This window comes from Suillus fuscotomentosus (genome assembly GCF_016647785.1).
Source record: "Suillus fuscotomentosus strain FC203 chromosome Unknown F5891scaffold_55, whole genome shotgun sequence".
NCBI lineage: Eukaryota > Fungi > Basidiomycota > Agaricomycetes > Boletales > Suillaceae > Suillus > Suillus fuscotomentosus.
This window is the reverse complement of record NW_024539567.1, coordinates 333,849-351,830: the sequence shown is the minus strand read 5'-3', so window position 1 is coordinate 351,830 and position 17,982 is coordinate 333,849. Positions and strand designations below refer to the sequence as shown.

The 17,982-nt window shown below is 49.6% G+C and overlaps 7 protein-coding genes across 7 annotated transcripts; 3 read left to right on the top strand and 4 right to left on the bottom strand.

The window, feature by feature from the left end:
- Positions 1 to 207: 207 nt before the first annotated feature.
- F5891DRAFT_1054163 (uncharacterized protein) lies at positions 208 to 1,982 on the top strand. Its single transcript, XM_041362610.1, has 5 exons — positions 208 to 304; positions 367 to 725; positions 777 to 1,704; positions 1,766 to 1,806; positions 1,856 to 1,982. The coding sequence occupies exons 2-4, from the start codon at positions 399 to 401 to the stop codon at positions 1,768 to 1,770; spliced, it is 1,260 nt and encodes a 419-aa protein (XP_041222075.1). The 5' UTR covers positions 208 to 304; positions 367 to 398; the 3' UTR covers positions 1,771 to 1,806; positions 1,856 to 1,982.
- Positions 1,983 to 4,122: 2,140 nt separating this feature from the next.
- On the top strand, positions 4,123 to 5,770 carry F5891DRAFT_595490 (uncharacterized protein). Its single transcript, XM_041372415.1, has one exon. It carries the CDS (start codon positions 4,352 to 4,354, stop codon positions 5,687 to 5,689), a length of 1,338 nt encoding a protein of 445 aa, XP_041222074.1. The 5' UTR covers positions 4,123 to 4,351; the 3' UTR covers positions 5,690 to 5,770.
- Positions 5,771 to 6,127: 357 nt separating this feature from the next.
- Positions 6,128 to 10,178, bottom strand: F5891DRAFT_1054157 (uncharacterized protein). The gene is made up of 4 exons (XM_041362609.1): positions 9,894 to 10,178; positions 8,675 to 9,844; positions 7,425 to 8,623; positions 6,128 to 7,376 (listed from the first exon to the last, which is right to left on the bottom strand). The coding sequence occupies exons 1-4, from the start codon at positions 10,014 to 10,016 to the stop codon at positions 6,398 to 6,400; spliced, it is 3,471 nt and encodes a 1,156-aa protein (XP_041222073.1). The 5' UTR covers positions 10,017 to 10,178; the 3' UTR covers positions 6,128 to 6,397.
- A 140-nt stretch (positions 10,179 to 10,318) lies between these two features.
- On the top strand, positions 10,319 to 12,136 carry F5891DRAFT_1054154 (uncharacterized protein). Its single transcript, XM_041362608.1, has 5 exons — positions 10,319 to 10,444; positions 10,503 to 10,828; positions 10,887 to 11,448; positions 11,496 to 11,676; positions 11,734 to 12,136. Exons 2-5 carry the CDS (start codon positions 10,530 to 10,532, stop codon positions 12,024 to 12,026), a joined length of 1,335 nt encoding a protein of 444 aa, XP_041222072.1. The 5' UTR covers positions 10,319 to 10,444; positions 10,503 to 10,529; the 3' UTR covers positions 12,027 to 12,136.
- A 30-nt stretch (positions 12,137 to 12,166) lies between these two features.
- F5891DRAFT_595457 (interferon-inducible GTPase-domain-containing protein) lies at positions 12,167 to 13,761 on the bottom strand. Its single transcript, XM_041372414.1, has 2 exons — positions 13,687 to 13,761; positions 12,167 to 13,622 (listed from the first exon to the last, which is right to left on the bottom strand). The coding sequence occupies exon 2, from the start codon at positions 13,568 to 13,570 to the stop codon at positions 12,287 to 12,289; it is 1,284 nt and encodes a 427-aa protein (XP_041222071.1). The 5' UTR covers positions 13,571 to 13,622; positions 13,687 to 13,761; the 3' UTR covers positions 12,167 to 12,286.
- Positions 13,762 to 14,055: 294 nt separating this feature from the next.
- On the bottom strand, positions 14,056 to 15,228 carry F5891DRAFT_1193081 (interferon-inducible GTPase-domain-containing protein; the record flags this gene model as incomplete). Its single annotated transcript, XM_041367678.1, has 1 exon — positions 14,056 to 15,228. One exon carries the CDS (start codon positions 15,226 to 15,228, stop codon positions 14,056 to 14,058), a length of 1,173 nt encoding a protein of 390 aa, XP_041222070.1.
- Positions 15,229 to 15,479: 251 nt separating this feature from the next.
- Positions 15,480 to 17,337, bottom strand: F5891DRAFT_595437 (interferon-inducible GTPase-domain-containing protein). Its single transcript, XM_041372413.1, has 2 exons — positions 17,187 to 17,337; positions 15,480 to 17,132 (listed from the first exon to the last, which is right to left on the bottom strand). Exon 2 carries the CDS (start codon positions 17,096 to 17,098, stop codon positions 15,797 to 15,799), a length of 1,302 nt encoding a protein of 433 aa, XP_041222069.1. The 5' UTR covers positions 17,099 to 17,132; positions 17,187 to 17,337; the 3' UTR covers positions 15,480 to 15,796.
- Positions 17,338 to 17,982: the final 645 nt, after the last annotated feature.

Genomic DNA, 17,982 nt, shown 5'->3' with positions numbered 1-17,982 from the left:
TACCCATGTGGATTGCTTTTGAAATAGGGATTGATTGTGAAATTAGCAGCATAATCTTCACAGGTGGAGGATATTACACGGGGAGAACACGTGCTGGATAGCTAGTCCTCATGTGCTTCCTCATGTGCTGACTCCATGCGCCCCATCAGGTGCGCCACTTAAAAGAGCAGCTGTGGACCGTATTCTGTGAAACAAATTGCAACATACGTACCATGCCCTACAAACATCCCGTTGACATCCAAACAGGTCATTTTGACCTCGACGTATCTGGCGTCGCAGGGTTCTTTGGGGGTGAAGAAGCCATCTCCGCAATGCAAACCATTCATCTTTACAAGTACCGAAAATATATGGGATGGTACAACTCACCTGGCAGCTGGAACGTTGGCAAAAAGTTCGGAATGCTCGCAAATTCCCGTTTTTGGGACGGGCTTTTCCCTGGACCTAACGAAGACCCCGCAAAATTCTTCGAGCTTGATGGCAAGCAGGGCCCAAAATATGTTGCTTCTAGATCTGGATCCATCCTGGAGCACACCGGCCACCTTGCGTATCTGATAATGCAGATATGCAAGGAAGAGCTAGGAGTACATGTAGGAGGAAGAGTCACGAAGCGGAATAACGTGACTCTTATCCAGACACAACTCGTTTTTGGGGAATCAACGGCAAAAGAGAAACCGCCAGTACGCACGATTCAACCTCATGACGGGCGTCAAAAATACGTTGCAATTCTACCGATAGCTGTCAGCTTCACCACATGCGCGCTTTGCGGATGGACATACGACTGGTTCTGTTGTTCGATGATCCTTCTTGGCATCATCTCAAACGGCATGGCCTCCTTGGTCATAGGGTCTGCAAGTTTAGAGCTGCAAGGTGTGAAGTCAGCACCTACGGCTCCGCCCGGAGACGGAATGCTGATGGACGGTGATGATGTCGTCCTCCTGCTCGGGAAAGAGGAAGACGTCGCTACCATTACGAGAGGCAGGTTCACTCTAAGGTATGAGCCTTGGGTTAAGATGAGGAGCAAGAAGGAAGAGAGGAAACGTTTCGTTTTTAGAGACGGAACGAGGTCAACCAAATCAAACCGCAGAAGCGATGCAGAGGACGGTTTTCGAAACATATCTTTAGACCAAGGTCCAAACCATGAGGTCGTACCCATCAGGGACGAGTACTTTGCTATTGGATCGTGTTCGCTCCTGCTCGTTGCACAACTCCTCGCGCAACTGCTCTTAATTCCCCAGGGCACATTCTTTGGTCAAATTATGTTCCTGTCCTCTTTCGCAGCTTCGTGGGCGTACAACCTGTACTTGTCCTCGATCGACAACGAGCATATCCAGGAAGAGTTACTCCTAGAAGCACTCAATCTGAATGAGCAACATATGCGGACTTACAGCCTTGGCACGAGAACAACTGCCGCCGTATTCGCATGCCTGATGCTCCAGCCTCCTGGTGTTTATGAAGAATCGGAGTGGAAGAAACTAGGTTTCGAACCAGAAGGTATCATCCGCAAATTCATTCCAAATGATACGCCAGTATGGACGACATGGAGAGAAAAGGTCTTGGGTGTAATGAGGGACCAGAAAGTTTGCAGCCGAGACACTTGCTACGATTTGCTCCAGATGAGTGACCAGGAGAAAGATATGTTCAAGCCCAATGACCAAAAGCTTCTCGAAAACCTGTTAGAGGACGCTCGCACCGCATACGAACTGGCTGTGAACGAAAAGCTTTGGCTTAAGTGTGGCTGAGGAAGATGTAACTTGCATCTACGTACATTGATTCTATCATGCGACTGTAATCAATCATGCATTTTATCTGCCGCCAGATTTGAACAATCTAAGACATGCCATCTGAAACGACTCACCGGTGCACCACTCATCTTTACATCAAAGGAGCCGAAGGAGTCACAGCCTTGATCAGAACACGGTGGCTGCCGGTGCATTCAGACAAGTGTAAGTCCTCACTGAAGTGGACTAGCTAAGTTACTCTTCGGGGTCGTGTTGAGAAAATTTTCAAATACAAATAGAGTTTATACCCCTGTTCTGCACACCTCGGTGATCTCCGCCCGAGTACACGTTTACCCAGTCGTTTGGAGGTTCTGCCTCCCTCTCCATCGGTGCAGGATCGTTCAGATATGGGTGCGAGAACACGAGACACTGTCTAGTCATGTAATCGCAATCACGCACTCCCATTTTTTCACTCTCGACGCACACTACATTCAAAGCCCGCTATGCCGCTCGCGAGTGTCGGAATTAAAGCACAGCTGATTCCTTCAGAAATGCGATTAATGTCTCGAGCTTCTCGCATAGTTGAGAATACCTTGCCAATCTTAAATATGGGACCCTGCATCGAATGGTAAGGGTTCGTCTTCAATAACGCAACTACTTCTGACACGATGGTACCATTGATGTGCAACAGACACGAGCCCCGTTGCATCGTATCTCTCCATTGGCACTGTCGCCTACAGCGCATAGCATCCCAAAAAATGCTCTCTTGCCACTCAGGGTGAACCTTCTGTGACTGTTATCAGCCTATTTCGGGGTGGAATTTGAATGGTGAGCTTTGAAATTATTATCATTCACATCGATGAGTTGCCACAGCTATACGAGTGTTACCAAATGTATGATGGGCTGTGACGACCAGGTTTGGTGAGAATCATTATGTTCCAGAAGGTCGGGCGTCAGCATGTTCTAGAAGGTCGGGCGTCAACATATTCCAGGAAGTCGGTGTCCAATGATATCCTATTGGCGCGCTGGTTCATTGCTTCCGATTATATCTCACAAACAACGTGCTGGCCTGATGTAATCGGCTCCAAGACTTACCGTACGTTGATTTTGTGGGGCTGCCTCAAGGCCAGCATTTCACTATGCTCCTCCCGTTGGCACAGTTCATGTCGCAGCTCCTCTTGGTTTCTCGCGCAATTTCCGGTCAGGTGATGTTCTCTTTCCCCCACTCGCAACGTCTCGGATCTACAACTCGTCCCTTTATTCCCTTCAGAGTGACAAGGGAAGGTACACGGAGATCGGTTATGCAAGGCACTGCGGGTTGATGAAACTTCGGTGAAATTGCCTCCAAGGTAGTGTGCGCGCCAGCAGGAGGTACGAGTAAGTTATGAGAATCATGTTATGTCTCGACAGTCCGAGTGGCGATGAAACAAAGTTGGACAACGTACTAGTAAATCATATCTTCTGGTCTGCGATGAAGACGATGTCTTCCTCTGCCCCTGCGCTAGGTCAGGGGCTTCTGTGCATGGTCTATTTCGGAAGCGGCTTTCTGCCAAAAAAAAATGAAGCACTAGCTTCCCAGCAACTAGTACAGAGGAGACGTACTTGTGAATCTTTCCAAAGAATCCGTTTGGCTTTGACCCCTTTAGCAAATCTAGGCCTTCGCTACAGTAAGAGAAAATGGCTCGTAAGTGTGCCTCAATAAGGGTAGCGATTCCATCAAGGTTCGAAAAGGATTGAAAATGCCTGCCTTCGATGTACCAATGAACCAGTCACATTTCAATCGGGCGTTACAGGATTCTTGGGTAGGGATGAAGCGATTTCGCCGCCCGCTGGCACCGAGAGATCATGCTGTTGCCAAGAAATTCGGGCAACCTGATATTTTCCCCTGGTTCAAACCTCGGACTCGGACTAGCTGTGGTATTTGGATTGTGACGCCCATGAGCATTGGATTAAGTTCCGTTCTGAACCAACATTCTAATTTGCAATTTGTTCCCAAGCAAGGTTTCTGCCGGCGGCATTTCCCGAGTTCGTGGATATTCCAGAATTCACACTGATGCATCGTGAAGATAAGTACTTACAGCCACACTGGATCATCGAATCGAAGTGACTATCCATCGCATTCCACAGAACATGCAACCATCATGCATCGTGCCCGGCTATATTTTGTTTCCTAACCGAACATGATGTACACGCTACCGAGTGCCAATGAACGGTCGCTTCCTCTTAATTAAAACGCTATGCATCATGCTTGAACCGGGATCGTGAATTAATCTCGTTTACAGGATCGCATTCTGGTGCTAGCGCGTATACCATGTGGGGAGCTTCCGTGATGTACAGACTCTGAGGGGTTCAGGGCTCAGAGTGCCCGAGTGTAGTCATCATGACGAACTATTTGCGACGTGATCGTTCTTCTTTGCGAAGTTCTACAGGATGTTTAACGCTGGCACTGCCACCACGAGGGGATCTCCCGCACCACTCGGATGTGATCAGGGTTCAGAGCGCTCACCACAAGCTCTCAGAAAGGGCTATTTTTGCCCTCCTAGTTCCAGAACATGCGATAGAGCGGGCCGCAGGTCTAGGTATATAGTGACGGGCAACCCGATGACGAACTCGAAACTTCTGACTCGTCTTAAATGCCTCCATTGCTTGGGCCAATTGCTGATTCTCAAAAATTCAGTCTCGATGCTTCCGGTGTTGCTGGTTTCTTCGGCGGCGAGGAAGCTATCACCGCCATGGCTACTGTGCACTTGTATAGGGGACGTAGATGGCTTGGCTGGTACAACTCCCCCGGCAGCTACACTATAGCCAAGGAGTTCGGCAGGATATCCAAGTCAAGATTTTGGAGCGGTCTTTTTCCTGGCTCCAACCACGATCCAGCTATTGCGTTCAAGTTAGACGTGAAGACTGGCCCGAAATACGTGGCGTCACGCTCAGGAACTGTCATGCAACAGACAGGACACTTTGCACATCTCCTAACGCAGGGGACAGATGATGCAACGCCACTTCCTCTTCCTGCCACACGAACCACTACGAATTCACGCATCTCTATCGTCACTGTCCCTGAAATCGCATATCACAACCTTCTTGTACAGACCATGAGCTACCACCACGCCGTCTTCGCCAGCTTCCCTATCCTGGTCAGCATCAGTACATGCATCTTTTCCGCCTTATTCGCAGACTGGTACTGCTTTGCGATGATCCTCCTCGGGATTATTTCTAGTGGTGTCACGTGTTTCATCATCGGCTCCGGAGTCCTTGATATCGAAACTGTCAAGAACCCAGCTGAGGGCTCCCCTCCAGGAGATGGGATCCTCTTGATGCAGAATGGCGTCATCATCCTGAAGGGAAAGGAAAAGGACGTGAATGCAATCACGAAGGGGAAATTTTCGCTCAAGCTGAAAGGAGCACCAGAGTATACAGCTATCGGGCTGTGCTCGCTACTCCTTGAGGTCCAATTTCTGCTACAGCTCCTCCTCATCCCCCAGGGATTGCTGATCGGTCAAATCATGTTCCTGACATCGGTGGTCGCATCCTGGGCGTACAACTCCTTCCTCGCATCCCTAGATAATGAAAAACTACAACGAAAACTCTTTTGCGAGACCATCAAACTTCACAACTCAGCCATAGTCGGTTTCAACGCTGGCACGCGGACCAGCATGGCTGCATTCACATGCTTCGTTCTTTGCGAAAACTTACCAAGGCCTCTCAAGGATATTGAGCCGATGAAGATTCTGTTGGAGTTTTTGCCTAATGAGACGCCAGTATGGCAGAAGTGGAGGGAGCAAGTGGTGGCTCAGGTCGAGAAAGAAGAGGACGACACGAGTATCTTTCAACCCGGAAATGTTAATCTGTCAGGGCTCAACAGCAACGAACAGACACTTTTGGCGACTCTTCTCCAGGATGCGAAGGATGCGTACGACGGGTATATACAGACCCGCGGCCTTCGACAATCGTTGACAAAGACCCAATAGTCCTAATACCACTACAATACGCTATTTCTTTGTCGCCTATCCGATATGACGAACTATGTAATTTTAATTTCGCGAAACGGTTCTACATATACGTCCTAGTTCACGCAGTTGCATCCTCACAGTAGTAGTAGAGGTAGAGCGTAGTGTTGACTTGTTGTTCTTCAAGGTGCAAAACGTACGACGGCGACCTTTGGCATAAGGGAAGGATGAATACCCGACCACACACGGATGAAAAGGACAGGTCTATGAGATGTCAGTGGTAGATCTACATGAATGAAAAGCAAATCTTTCGCCGAATGGTTCATCTCCGTGATCGATTAGCTTATGCACCTAGTATTTCAATCGTCGATTGATGTACTTACTGATGACAGGTGCTAGCGACTCATATCACAATGTTACGCCACCACATAAGCCTGATTGTGACCGACACGAAAAGGATCAACATATAAGATTGGAAGGGTAAGGCATAAAGCTGTACTGTATACGGCGTCGACGATACATGCAATAATTTGGACATTAGTTAACTTCGTGACAATTAAATTTCTATGTGAAACGTGATAGCGAAACCAAACGCACTGCGGAAAATGTAAAAGGAACATGAAAGCACGAAAACGAAAAAAAAATTAAGAGCAGACGCTCAAGGAAGCAAAAAAAAACAAAGCAAACAGCATGATTGGAGGGGAAAGCGTAAAAACTATAAGTCAGTGTTCACCGAACCTCGTAAATCGACTCCATCTGGTTAGACGGTGGGCGAACCAACACGATAGGGAGCGTTTCGTCCTTGCGAAGTATGCCGCGAACCTTGCTCGACTCTGTCCGACTAAGCTTGAGTGGCTTCAGATGCTTGTTCACAGAACTAGCGCTGGGAGCAACATTCTCATCGTGCTCTTTCACTGTCTTTGACTTCTTCTTTCCAAGAACGAGCGGTCGTGTACCTGCGAACCCGTTACGGGCGTCGCCAGTACTGTCATGGTTTGAAACACGATCTTTAAGAAGGGAAAGAGTACGAAGAGAATTCGAGCCCGACTTCGTTGCGGGCTCTGTGGCGTCCTTGCGCTGCTTGCTGGACGGGAGTATAAGTGGTTTCACCACCCGGGTGGACCACTGTGCGACTGTAAGAGATGACATGTCATTGGTGTTATTTCGTTCGGTGGGCGGTTGAGCCTCTGGCTCTGATGATGCTTGAGTGTGTTTCTCGGATGATCTAATATATACAATGCTTGAGCGTTGTGAAGTCGGTTGAGAGCGAGGTGTAGCGGCAGCTTGATGTTTTCGTGCAAAATGATATTCTTTTTCGTGCAGTGGCGTGCTTTGCGCAGCAGGATCGAATTCGGTCATAGGGTCAAAGAGGGTGACCGTGGACGCAGCGGATGACGGAGGAAATATTGTTGCAGTGTCGAGGGTAGCGACGGAGGTACGTGCACTTTCCATGTTGTGAGGGACTTCGGCACGAAGACCACGAGTGCGAGTAGACGCCGTGCGACAGAGAGAAGCACCATTCTGAACAGGCTGCTTATCAACATTCACGGGGGGATCTGCGAGATGGTTGGAGGCCGGTTCCGAGTCGTCCCCCCAGGCCGTGTTGCACCTTCCATCGTTTACAGTAGCATATCCCCCAATCCTTGTAGCAAGCGTGCGCCCAATCTCGGATTTCAAATTACTAACTGTGTCCTTGCGAAGACCAAGACTGCACAACCAACATCAGAACAAACGTGGGAGTCGGGGGCTAGCTTACCTAGGAAGACTGAACTGATGTCTCTTGTGAGCAGATGCCTTGTTGAGCCTGACCTTGTCATTGGCGGTTGTCGAGTGCAGCGCGGTACTTTCCCACTCTCTGTTGGCGAGCACACCGAAGTCACCATCATCCTTCTGAGTGCAGGAAGCTGGCAGGCGCTTCTTCTTTGTCACAGTGCTGCTGACAGGGGGGTCGAACTCGAACTCGAAATCCTTGAGCTTCATATCATTTCCAACCTTTAAGCCAGGTACCAGAAGCGGCAGAACACCAGCGGTGAGCACATCGATCTCGTTGACATCGTCGTTGACAGTTGCACCGAAGCTATAACCAGACGAATACGACTTCCGGTGGATGAGAGTGCGCGTTGATTGTTGCTTGGCAAGACGAACATTAGGAGGTGTGGGAGGAAGAGGTTGAGACGGAGGTCGGCTGGGGCTAGGGCTAGGGCTATAGTCTGTACTGATCGCCTGACCGATGACCGAGGAAACAGAGCGAGAGCGGAGGTGCGAAGAACTAGAAAGGACCGGCTTCTTCTCTACGCCAACATCAGTGGTTACAGTGAGTAAATCGCCACTTTTCTTCTCCGGTGATGCAGTGACAATCACCGTAGTTGCGAGCGCAGAATAATGCCTCTGGGCAACCATTATTCTCGAGGCGAATTCATCGCCTGAAATCCTCGACTGAACTGATTGCTTCCTAATTCTCCCGAACTCCGCAGAACAAGAGGTATTAGGGAACACAGAAGTATTGAATGATTCAGACTCAGTCTGCATTGGCAGAGGGGGCGTCATCTCTCCATCTTCCTTTTCGTCTTCGGGGGGCAGTACAGCTAGGCGCGGAACAGGGGTCATAAGACCAAGTGCCCTGCTAAGTTTGCCTTTCCCCTCCACGGCATCCCCTTGTGAGAGCCAGACATCTCCAGAGCGTCTCCCTTCGACAACTGTAACTGACCCAGACCGCTTGCACTCGCGGTTGCAGTCGGTGAGAGTGACAGCCGGAGATGGCGCCCGCATGCAGATAGAAGGAGGTTCTCCATGAACCTCGAAAAGACCGGTCGGGATGGGGATGGGCGAGCGCATAATGATGTTCATGGCAAGGAGAGGCGAAGACAGCGTGACCGAGAGGGCAAGAAGAAGAGGCGTGGCAGAAGATACGAAACCTTTTCCGACGAAAGATAAAATATATGGCATGGAGAGCGCCTGGTGACCAGCTATTAGAGCCAGTTGTATCGTGAAACAAGGAGGACTTACTAAAGGTACCCAAATTGTCATCATCCAGCAGGCGTACCGATAAATTGAGATATCAACATCATTACCGTTATACGCCAGAGAAGCAATACCCCTTTCTGAGTCACCCTGGTATCCATATCCTCCAAGAACTCGAGCACTTGACAGAGCAGGGGTCGGAGGCCGATTGCATTGGGGAAGAAGCTCAGCATTAAGATCCACGGCACTGACGCCGCCTTGATGGCTAGTGGGATAGGACCATGCAGACAGTGAGATTTGAGACCCAGACGGCGAAGTCAGCCATGAGCTCTGTGAGTCGAGACGTGGCCGACCCGGAGCATCACGACGGAAAGGATCGGGATCGGAGCTTAGGGCATCAGCAGGCGATGAAGGGTATGATGAAGGCAATGATGGGACTGGTGGAATTAATGCATCACCGGTCACAGGTGTGGGCGGATCGAACCAGTAAGACGATTTAGGCGCAAGGGAGGTTTTGGATGTCACAGCACAGTCGGCGCCCAAGGAACCAGGACGGGGGTGCGCTTGGTGAGTTGAGAAAGACCAGTTGGACACTGAGTCCTGATGCGTACTGCCGGCATCAGAGGTGAGCCAGGAGCTACCTTCCCTGAGGACGTCAACATCCTCAGTCGCAAACGAGGGGCGGGGTTTATCCTCGACTTCTTTGGTAGGTGGCCAGCTGTCTGTAGGATCGTTCAGTGCAGCGAGATTGCGTCGGATCACCACGAGAGTGTATACGAGACTGCCAAATGATGCACTGCTCAGGACGGCAACAGTAGTGGAATATGCCAAGAGTCCAACGAAAAGACTTGTAATATCTCCCGCCGCAAAAAAGCCAGAGAGTATAGTGGACGCGAGCCCCAGGAGCAGGGTGGGTGCCCACAACATCCAGTGTCTGGATCCGAAAGACACTGACCGCCCCATACGAATGTTGATCAACGTGAGTGCGGATACGACAAAAAGACAGGTTTGCCTGATTGTCAAGGCAAACCACAACCTTGCTGAGGATGCAGCGTCACCGGCCTCGCCATATGCCGCAGGGCCACCATAATATTCACTAAATGCCTGCCAAATGAAGACGCACAGAGCCAGGACATCAAGAGAAGCCAACCACAGGTGACTCTTGTCGGCTGAAGAAAGAGAACGAAAATTATAGTCAGGCAGTCCAAACTCGGACTAAAAAAAGATTAGCTATTAGAGGCTCATGGGAAAATTGAATACACACGGGAGCGACACGTCTGCTTAAAGGATGAGGCGGAAGAATTGGAATTACTATACGAAAAATCACGAAAGCTGATGATATAAACGAGACGAAAGCCAGAATAAGAGTTGGAATAAAAGGAATCATGGTGAACGTTGAGATGATCGTTGAGCGTTGATAAATGCTTGTTAATGGATCTTGGATTTGACTTTATGAGAGAGCGTTGGATGCGTGAATGCGTAAACGGCTTAAAGCCTTCGTAACAGGAAGCCGCTACTGAAAAAAAGGCGTCTGTCTTGAAGCAAGAAATGTTTAAATGTCTGAACAACTCCGAGTCACAAATCGAACGTGAGCCAAATAATGTTGGACCCATAACTACAAACAATACATATTTGTCAATAACGCGTTACCACGTGACTTTTGATTTTAAGACCATTCAGTTAACGACTCACGAGGCCAGAGTCAAGTACCACGTTACAATTGCCAAACAATTTACTCGTCCATATCCATTTACACCGATGATCAGAATATCATATGCAGGTCAATTAACATTGCAGATATCCCTTTGAAAGAAGGTAATGTATGATCCAACCAAATTTCGAATGGTTTGCCAAAGGCTTTAGAAATCAACAGAAACAAACAACACGCGTGCATTTAACAATGACAATTCCACCTTCTGGATACAGGATTATGCCCACCATCACTGACCTCCCAGATGAGCTTTTGGATGAAATAACCCATCTCTTACCAAAGGGGGCTCTATTCTCCCTATGCACCGTCTCAAACCGTTTCCAACCTCGTGCGACACGATGGCTCTATCGGTCTCTAGCCCTGGCGGGCAACGGTGACACGATAAAAATTTGCAAGGCCCTCATTTCAAACAAAATTGCTGCTATCTCCGTTCGTAAAGTTCTCCTGTGGCCAGGTTTAGCATTTTCTCGCCTAAGTCTCACAGGAGGGTAAGCGTTTGCCTCTTGTAACCCGCATACGTGTAACCACGCTCGTTCAATTCAACAGACCCTTTTATCTCTATCTGTCCGCCTTTTACAAACTGCTGTCTCGTGCATTGGCCTGTGCGATAAATGTGGAAAATATCCGGTTAATGTTTCCTTACTGCGGAGCATCTCTGTCATTTGATGCTTGCGCATTCACAAACCTTCATTCCTTTGCCACTACAATGGAACCCCATACTCTTGCTTCGTTCGTCAGGAGGCACCCACAGCTTCAGGAGCTCCATATATCTCCGAGCGATATTAGATCTATTACATTGTCAGAATTCAGCGGAATATCCCTTTCCTCGCTGAATTCCGTCTGCCTTCCCCAATCTCTGCTGTTTATAATTTCTCCGGATGCTCCCCTACGTTCTGTTTTGTCTCCAGAAATTGAGGACGACAACGAAGAGATCCCACAGTTCATCAGGCACCTTTCTCGATATTCCACAACGCTCACTGAGCTTCATTTGTGCCGTCCTCACTGGAATGCTGAAGTTTTAATGCATGTCGCGACTTTACTACCAAAGATCAAAAGCTTCACATTCACTAGAATGGCACCTGGCCTGCACGACCCTGCCAATGTAGCTGTAAGTTGTCATTGCGCTTCAAAAGCTCACGACGTTTATGGGTGCAGTTTCTCGAAGCATGCGAATTAGCACTTCCTTTTTTCAGCTCCCTCAGTCAATTCCGCATCGAAGTCGCACGCAATCGAGAACTATCGGGCTTTACATTTGTGTCCGATTACAGATGCGACTTCACGATGGTTCAAATGTGGGGCAACAAATGCCCGACCCTCCGCATTTGTGCCTTTCCATGTGCGTACACCTAACGCTCAAGTATGTTGATGATAGGAATCAACTAAATGAGCATAGCTGGAACCGCATGGCATCGTATTGAGGACAATGTATGGATGCCAGACTTGCACCACAAAGCTGCAATTCGGTGGTTCTTTGAGGCTGCCTCCACGGACCAGTTTCCCATCGATGTCATGGGGTCTTTACAGCTGTTCTGCGATTCCATGGGGAAAGTTGACACCCTTGGACTACTCAATTTTAGGTCACCGTCAGCCATGGAATCAATTGGCCTTTACCACCAGACAGAGGAGGACGAATCAGAGGTTTATTCAAGTGATTCGGATGAGAACGACGTCGAGATCGAGGAATGAGATCGAGCGATATAGGTGACGGGCAACTGAGTCCCGTATTGTGTAGTTGAAGAGATCGTGTCGTTGTTGAGGGTCCTGTTTGCCGTATACTACGAATATTTATGCGTTTGATGACAACATAACAACAGCGCGATCGTGACATCTTATACTGCCACGACTGAAATACACAAAGACTGAGAGCATGTATATTACGGATTCATACGACAGAAAGTAGAAAAGCATCTGTAGATCCAAACCGAGTCTAAATCGTATCATAACACCTATACGTGTCGCTGAGCCGTGCTCGCCAAATCTGTGAGCAGTTTGACCTCATCCAGCATCTTCTTCGGTGTCTTGCCGGTAACAGTTGCTTGTAGAGCAACGTTCGACACGAGATATACTGGTTGATCAGGTATGTTCGCCTCTTGGAGGTTAGTCCTGATGCTACGGATACTTTCTGCCACGTATTGGTCACGCGCCCGCGCAAAGTAACTAGCCTTGTTTCCGCCTTCATCGTCACTATTATAGCCTATATCTTTCATGAGGTTCCTGATGTGCTGATCCGCTTTAGAGCGGACAATGAAAGCGGGAATGCCAAAGCGCCTAGCGTTGGAAAGGATAGCGACGTCAGTGGCAGTGAAACGGTTGTTGACCACGACGATGATACAGTCGAAGACGAAGAGCCCCTGATCATTGAAGTATTTCCAATCGGGGACTTTCAAGGTACCCGCTCCGGGAACATCGTACCAGACGAAGCGGCTGGATGGGTTTGGGTCTGGGTATCTGGCCACCACGAGAGTGGTCTCGTTCACGCCGACCGCGGCAGCATCAAGATCCATATTATGCTTGCCCCGGAACCCGTTTACCAGCGACGACTTGCCGCTACCGGCAATCCCGCTGACAGCAACATGGAAGAAACCCTCGGTATGCTGCATCTTGGCTCTGAAAGCAGAATATTCTTCGGGGGTGGGCGTGACCACAGGTCGGGTGCCATCTTGCAATTGTCTCTCAGCTTCCTCTCTCGCAGCTTGAGCTTGCCTGGCTTCTTCAGCAGCTCTTTGTGCGGCGCGCTCAGCTGCTTCCTTCTCGGCCTGGAGTCTCCTGTTTTCCTCTTCCCTGGCTCTCTGTTGCCGCTCATGTTCTTGCTGTGCAGCAATGGCAGCTTGCCTAGCAGCTTCCTGGGCAGCTCGTTGTCTGCACCTCTCTTCTTCAGCCTCTCGCGCCAGTCGTTCGGCACGCTGTCTTTCTTCGCGAGCCCATGCTTCTGCGGCCTCGCGAGCAGCACGTGCTGCCTGCTCGGCTTGCTCTCTCTCGCGGCGCTGTCGTTCGGCCTCTTCACGAGCAGCTTGCGCTCTTCTAGCTGCCTCTGCTTGTTCTGCCTCAAAGCGCCTTCGTGCTTGTTCTGCCTCGCGCTTGAGCCGTTCGGCCTCTGCACGGGCTGCCTGGGCGGCACGTTCTGCTTCTTGACGAGCAGCCTCAGCTGCGGCGCGAGCGCGAGCCTCAGCTTCTTGTTGTGCACGGATTGCTCCCCAGTCTGGCTCGTGGCGTGAGTGTCCCCCGCCCATGATTAGAACTATGAGGGTTGTAGATGAAGATTTCGTCGGTTGGTCTGTGGCACTAACAGGACGTTAACAAACATGGATTGTGACAAAGTTAAATAGAGTCGGAGCCGATTACTGACCTGAATTGATTGACAATGTAGGTCTCTATGAGAATGCCGTTTGAGATGGGGTGTCTGGGGATGTCTCGGCTGACTTAAATATCACATACGTACAGCAGCCTCGAGGGTCCGACAAGGGTAACAGTGGCGATGAAGTGATTGAACAGAATACGAACCCTAGTGCACAGGCCTTGTCATATTACTTGAAAACATCTGACGACGATCATGAGAGTAACTTCTTTCGAAGCACACAGCGTCTCCTATCAACTACCGCGAACACGGTAGTCCGGCGTGTAAGGCGCGTCTGTGCATAGAAGAATGTAGCGGATTCCAAGTTCAAATAAAATGAATTCTAATGAACTAGACAAATTTGGAAATCTGTTACTCCCCTCAACAGACTGCAACATATTCTTCACCCGGGCCAGTCCTTGACCATTCCAAATCGTTCAACAACTCAACCTCGTGGATGATGTTCTCCGGCTGCTTTTCCTTTACGACATCGAGCATCGTTTTATTCGAGACGATGTAAACCCTCTGATCAGGCATATGGGCACTTTCCAGGTTGTTTTTCACGCTCTGGCGCGTCTGTTGAATGAACTGCTCCTGTGCAGCCTGGTAAAGCGTCTTCTTCCGGTCCTCACTCTCATACCCCATATCGTCCATGATGTTACGGATGTGCTGATCTGCCTTGGAGCGCACGATATACGTGGAGATTTCGAAACGCCTGCAGTTCGCGAGGATGGCGATGTCGGTCATGGTGAAGTGATTGTCGAATAGCACGATGATGCCATCAAAGGCATAAAGTTCTTGGGCAGTGAAATACTGCCAGTCTGGGATTTTGAGTGTGTCTGCGCCCGGGATGTCGTACCAAGCATATGCTTGTTCCATGTTGGGGCTGGCGTATCTGGCCGTGACCAGCATTGTCTCGGTGACACCAGTAGCAGCAGATCCGGTGTCCTTATTACGCAAACCACGGAAGGCATTGATGAGAGATGATTTCCCTCCTCCTGCCACCCCGGTTACCGCGATGTGGAAAAGGTGCTCGTGATATCGTGCTCTCCGCCTGGCGGCGCTGATTTCTTCAGGTGTAGGAGTCACCACAGGTTGAATGCCTTCTTTCAAACTGCGTTCAGCCTCCTCCTTGGCAGCATTAGCCATCTTTACTCGCTCTTCCGCCAATGCGTCGGTCGCCTCCTGGTCAGCAGTTGCATCCCTCTCTTGTGATTTCTCGACCTGCTCCTGAGCAGACTGAATGTCCATGTTCGCTCGTTTTTGAATAGCAGCACATTCCGCCTGGACCACCGCTATCATTTCCTTGTGAGTTTGTACCTGCACGGCTTCCCTAGAAGCCCGCTCAGCCTGCAACGTCGCTACCATCTCCTTGTATACCTGTGCCTGTGCGGCGAGCTGGGCCTCCGCAGCCTTTTGCTGTGATTTTTGATTGGCCTGGATGATCTTTATTAACGCAGCCTGCGCAAGTTCTACATCCTTCCGAGCCTGCTCAGCCACGGCTTCTGCGTGTAGACGTGCTTCTCTTTCGATGAGGGATGGAGTCGCTCCCATTCTTGATTGATAAAGAATCCTGTTAATTGTCATGTCGTACGATGGCTTCTATCTCTCGAGCTGAAGAAGCTTACTGAAATGTATATGGTGTGATTCGAAAATTAAATCTGATGGTGTTGATTCAGAATGAGTGCTGTGGATTCACGCCAGGTCACAACGAAGAGGGGCATTTCCAGCCAACCCCTATCCCAGATCGATCAATGGACACTCGCACTGATTCCCTTGATCTGCACGAGGTCAGATTCATCCCACGCATGTCGGAGACACTGGATCGCGTCGCATCAGAATGCGATACCTTTCGTCCTGTAGATCTAGGTTTCTACTAGAAATCTCAATTGCAAATCCTTTGTATTCAGTCGGATGGAAATCAGTCGCTCGCAAGCAGTAAGAACATGAGGAGAAGTAACAACATCAGCACAGAGGAAGAAACATAGAAAGAACCAAATCTGCACGTCTGGAATCAAGCTCGGTCGCGAACGGTATGATCATGTCAAGAACGAGAAGTATCAGTAAGAGTCCGAAGGAAGAACTATATCACCACCGACTACTCATTCGTGATAGTCGCGCCTCAGTCACGGTGTCCTCGCCTGATTTGGGCTTCTCGGATCATGTCGCTCAACAACTCAATCTCATCGATGGTCTTCGGCTGCTTTCTTGCCAGAACATCGAATATCGTTGTATTCGACGCGACATCGAGCATCGTTTTATTCGAAACGATGTAAACCCGTTGGTCAGGTATATTGGCATTCTGTAGGTTGTCTTTCACGCTCTGGCGCGTCTGCTGAATGAACTGCTGTCGTGCAGCCTGGTGGAGCTTCTTGACCTTGCTGCTATCATCGTCGCTGTCATACCCCATATCTTCCATAATGTTGCGGATGTGCTGATCCGCTTTAGAGCGTACGATATACGTTGGGATCTTGAAACGTCTGCAGTTGGTGAGGATGGCGATGTCGGTCATGGTGAAGCGATTGTCGAACAGGACGATGATGCTGTCAAAGACGTAAAGTCCTTGGTCGTTGAAGTACTGCCAGTCTGGGATTTTGAGCGTGCCAGCGCCCGGGAAATCGTACAAGACAAGAGGATATTCCGCATTAGGGTGAGGGTATCTAGCCATGACTAGCGTTGTCTCGGTGACGCCAGTGGCAGCAGCTCCGATGTCCTTATTACGCAAACCGCGGAAGGCATTAATGAGAGATGATTTCCCTCCTCCTGCTATCCCGGCTATTGCGATGTGGAACAGGTCCTCGCGATATTGCACTCTCCGCTTGGCGGCGCTAACTTCTTCAGGTGTGGGAGTCACCACAGGTTGAATGCCCTCTTTCAACTTGCGTTCAGCCTCCTCTCTGGCAACATTGGCTACCTTCACTTGCTCCTCTGCCGCTTTCTTCGACACGTTGGCCGCCTCCTGGGCGGCAGCCGCCTTCTTCTTCTCCTCATCGGCAGCCTCCTGTAGTTTCTTGGCTCGCTCCTGGGCAGCCTGGGCGTCTCGTCTGGCTTGCTCTTGTACAGCGGCAGTTCGCTTACGCTCCTCCTCTGCTTCCACTGCTTTCTTCTTTGCTTCCTCGCTGGCGGTACGAGCAGCAGCTTCTGCCCGTAAGCGAGCTTCGTCGGCAGCACGTTTGGCCTCGGCCATCGCCTCCTTTTCCTTACGGGCCTGAGCGAGTGAGGCTGCCGCAGCTTTCTCAGCGGCCTGGCGAGCCACCTTAGCCTCTTCCTGTGTTTTTTTATTCTGCCTGTTGAGCTCAGCGATTCGTTCTTCGGCAGCCTTAACATCCTTTCGTGCTTGCTCAGCAGCTGCCTCTGCATCCCGGCGCTTTTTTATCTCCTCGTCTGCTGGATTGGGCCCTTTTGGCCGCTTGGAACATCCCATCTTTGAGTTTGCTCAATTATAGAAATGTGTGACCCTGTTAATGGTGACGTTGAATGATGTTTTCATCCCTTGAACTAGCAAAACTTACTAGTATGCGTATGCTTTGGAATGAAAAATTGGCTAACAGCGCTGTTCAGAGTAAGTCCTGTAGGGACGAAGAGCCGATCCGAGTCTTAAACTATAGAATATCATGTCTGCCTTGAGGCGTTTTATATTGCCCCGCATGTAGACGACTGAATGCGGCCAAGCGCTGAGCATAAGTTACCCAGGGCTTTGGGTTGTCCCACATTTGGAGGATTGCACGAAGTGTGACTTGGAGGCAATGAAGTCGTGGAATGGAATGGAAGAAGTTCTGTGCATGGAAGTTGAGAGTGAGTTACCAGATCTGATCAAATTGAACGACGAATGTATGTGTACCTTACGATTAAGACATAAGGTCACACGATATGTGGCAATTTTTAACGTATGACATTTTGATAAGTGGGCGAGATACTGCCGAGAGCGAGTAGATATCAATCAGGTTTCCGACTGTCGCAGAGGAGATATAGTGCACCCTAGATGGCCACAATGAATCGTCGATGATCCTGATAGGAGGCGCTGCAGGAGGATGTACTATGGCTAGAACACCGCCGCTGAGGCTAGGTTTCATCTAACACATTTCAGCTTCAAGCTCCGTCGTCCCAAAACATAAATTCTGCGAGCGCTCAGCGTAGATCATCATCAGCAGGAAATCGCAATCGACCGAGACGACAATCATGCCCCCAGGTGCCTTCATCAAGAGGAAGGTGTTAAAGTACGACCATTATACTCGATCGTCTAGATCACACACCTTAAGCCCGCAATCCTCCTCGTTGTTAGGGCGTGTGGAGTTACACATCTGAATT

What these genes read in the sequence shown, in the direction of transcription:
- F5891DRAFT_1054163 (XM_041362610.1), top strand. Translation starts at nt 399, where the DNA reads ATGCTCGCAAATTCCCGTTTTTGGGACGGGCTTTTCCCTGGACCTAAC. An exon ending in GTCAAAAATACGTTGCAATT is followed by an intron (nt 726 to 776) that starts CTACCGATAGCT and finishes GGATGGACATAC; the next exon opens with GACTGGTTCTGTTGTTCGAT.
- F5891DRAFT_595490 (XM_041372415.1), top strand. Translation starts at nt 4,352, where the DNA reads ATGCCTCCATTGCTTGGGCCAATTGCTGATTCTCAAAAATTCAGTCTC.
- F5891DRAFT_1054157 (XM_041362609.1), bottom strand. Translation starts at nt 10,016, where the DNA reads ATGATTCCTTTTATTCCAACTCTTATTCTGGCTTTCGTCTCGTTTATA. An exon ending in TAAGCAGACGTGTCGCTCCC is followed by an intron (nt 9,845 to 9,893) that starts GTGTGTATTCAA and finishes ATCTTTTTTTAG; the next exon opens with TCCGAGTTTGGACTGCCTGA. An exon ending in CATCAGTTCAGTCTTCCTAG is followed by an intron (nt 7,377 to 7,424) that starts GTAAGCTAGCCC and finishes TTGGTTGTGCAG; the next exon opens with TCTTGGTCTTCGCAAGGACA.
- F5891DRAFT_1054154 (XM_041362608.1), top strand. Translation starts at nt 10,530, where the DNA reads ATGACAATTCCACCTTCTGGATACAGGATTATGCCCACCATCACTGAC. An exon ending in ACGACCCTGCCAATGTAGCT is followed by an intron (nt 11,449 to 11,495) that starts GTAAGTTGTCAT and finishes TTATGGGTGCAG; the next exon opens with TTTCTCGAAGCATGCGAATT. An exon ending in CCGCATTTGTGCCTTTCCAT is followed by an intron (nt 11,677 to 11,733) that starts GTGCGTACACCT and finishes AAATGAGCATAG; the next exon opens with CTGGAACCGCATGGCATCGT.
- F5891DRAFT_595457 (XM_041372414.1), bottom strand. Translation starts at nt 13,570, where the DNA reads ATGGGCGGGGGACACTCACGCCACGAGCCAGACTGGGGAGCAATCCGT.
- F5891DRAFT_595437 (XM_041372413.1), bottom strand. Translation starts at nt 17,098, where the DNA reads ATGGGATGTTCCAAGCGGCCAAAAGGGCCCAATCCAGCAGACGAGGAG.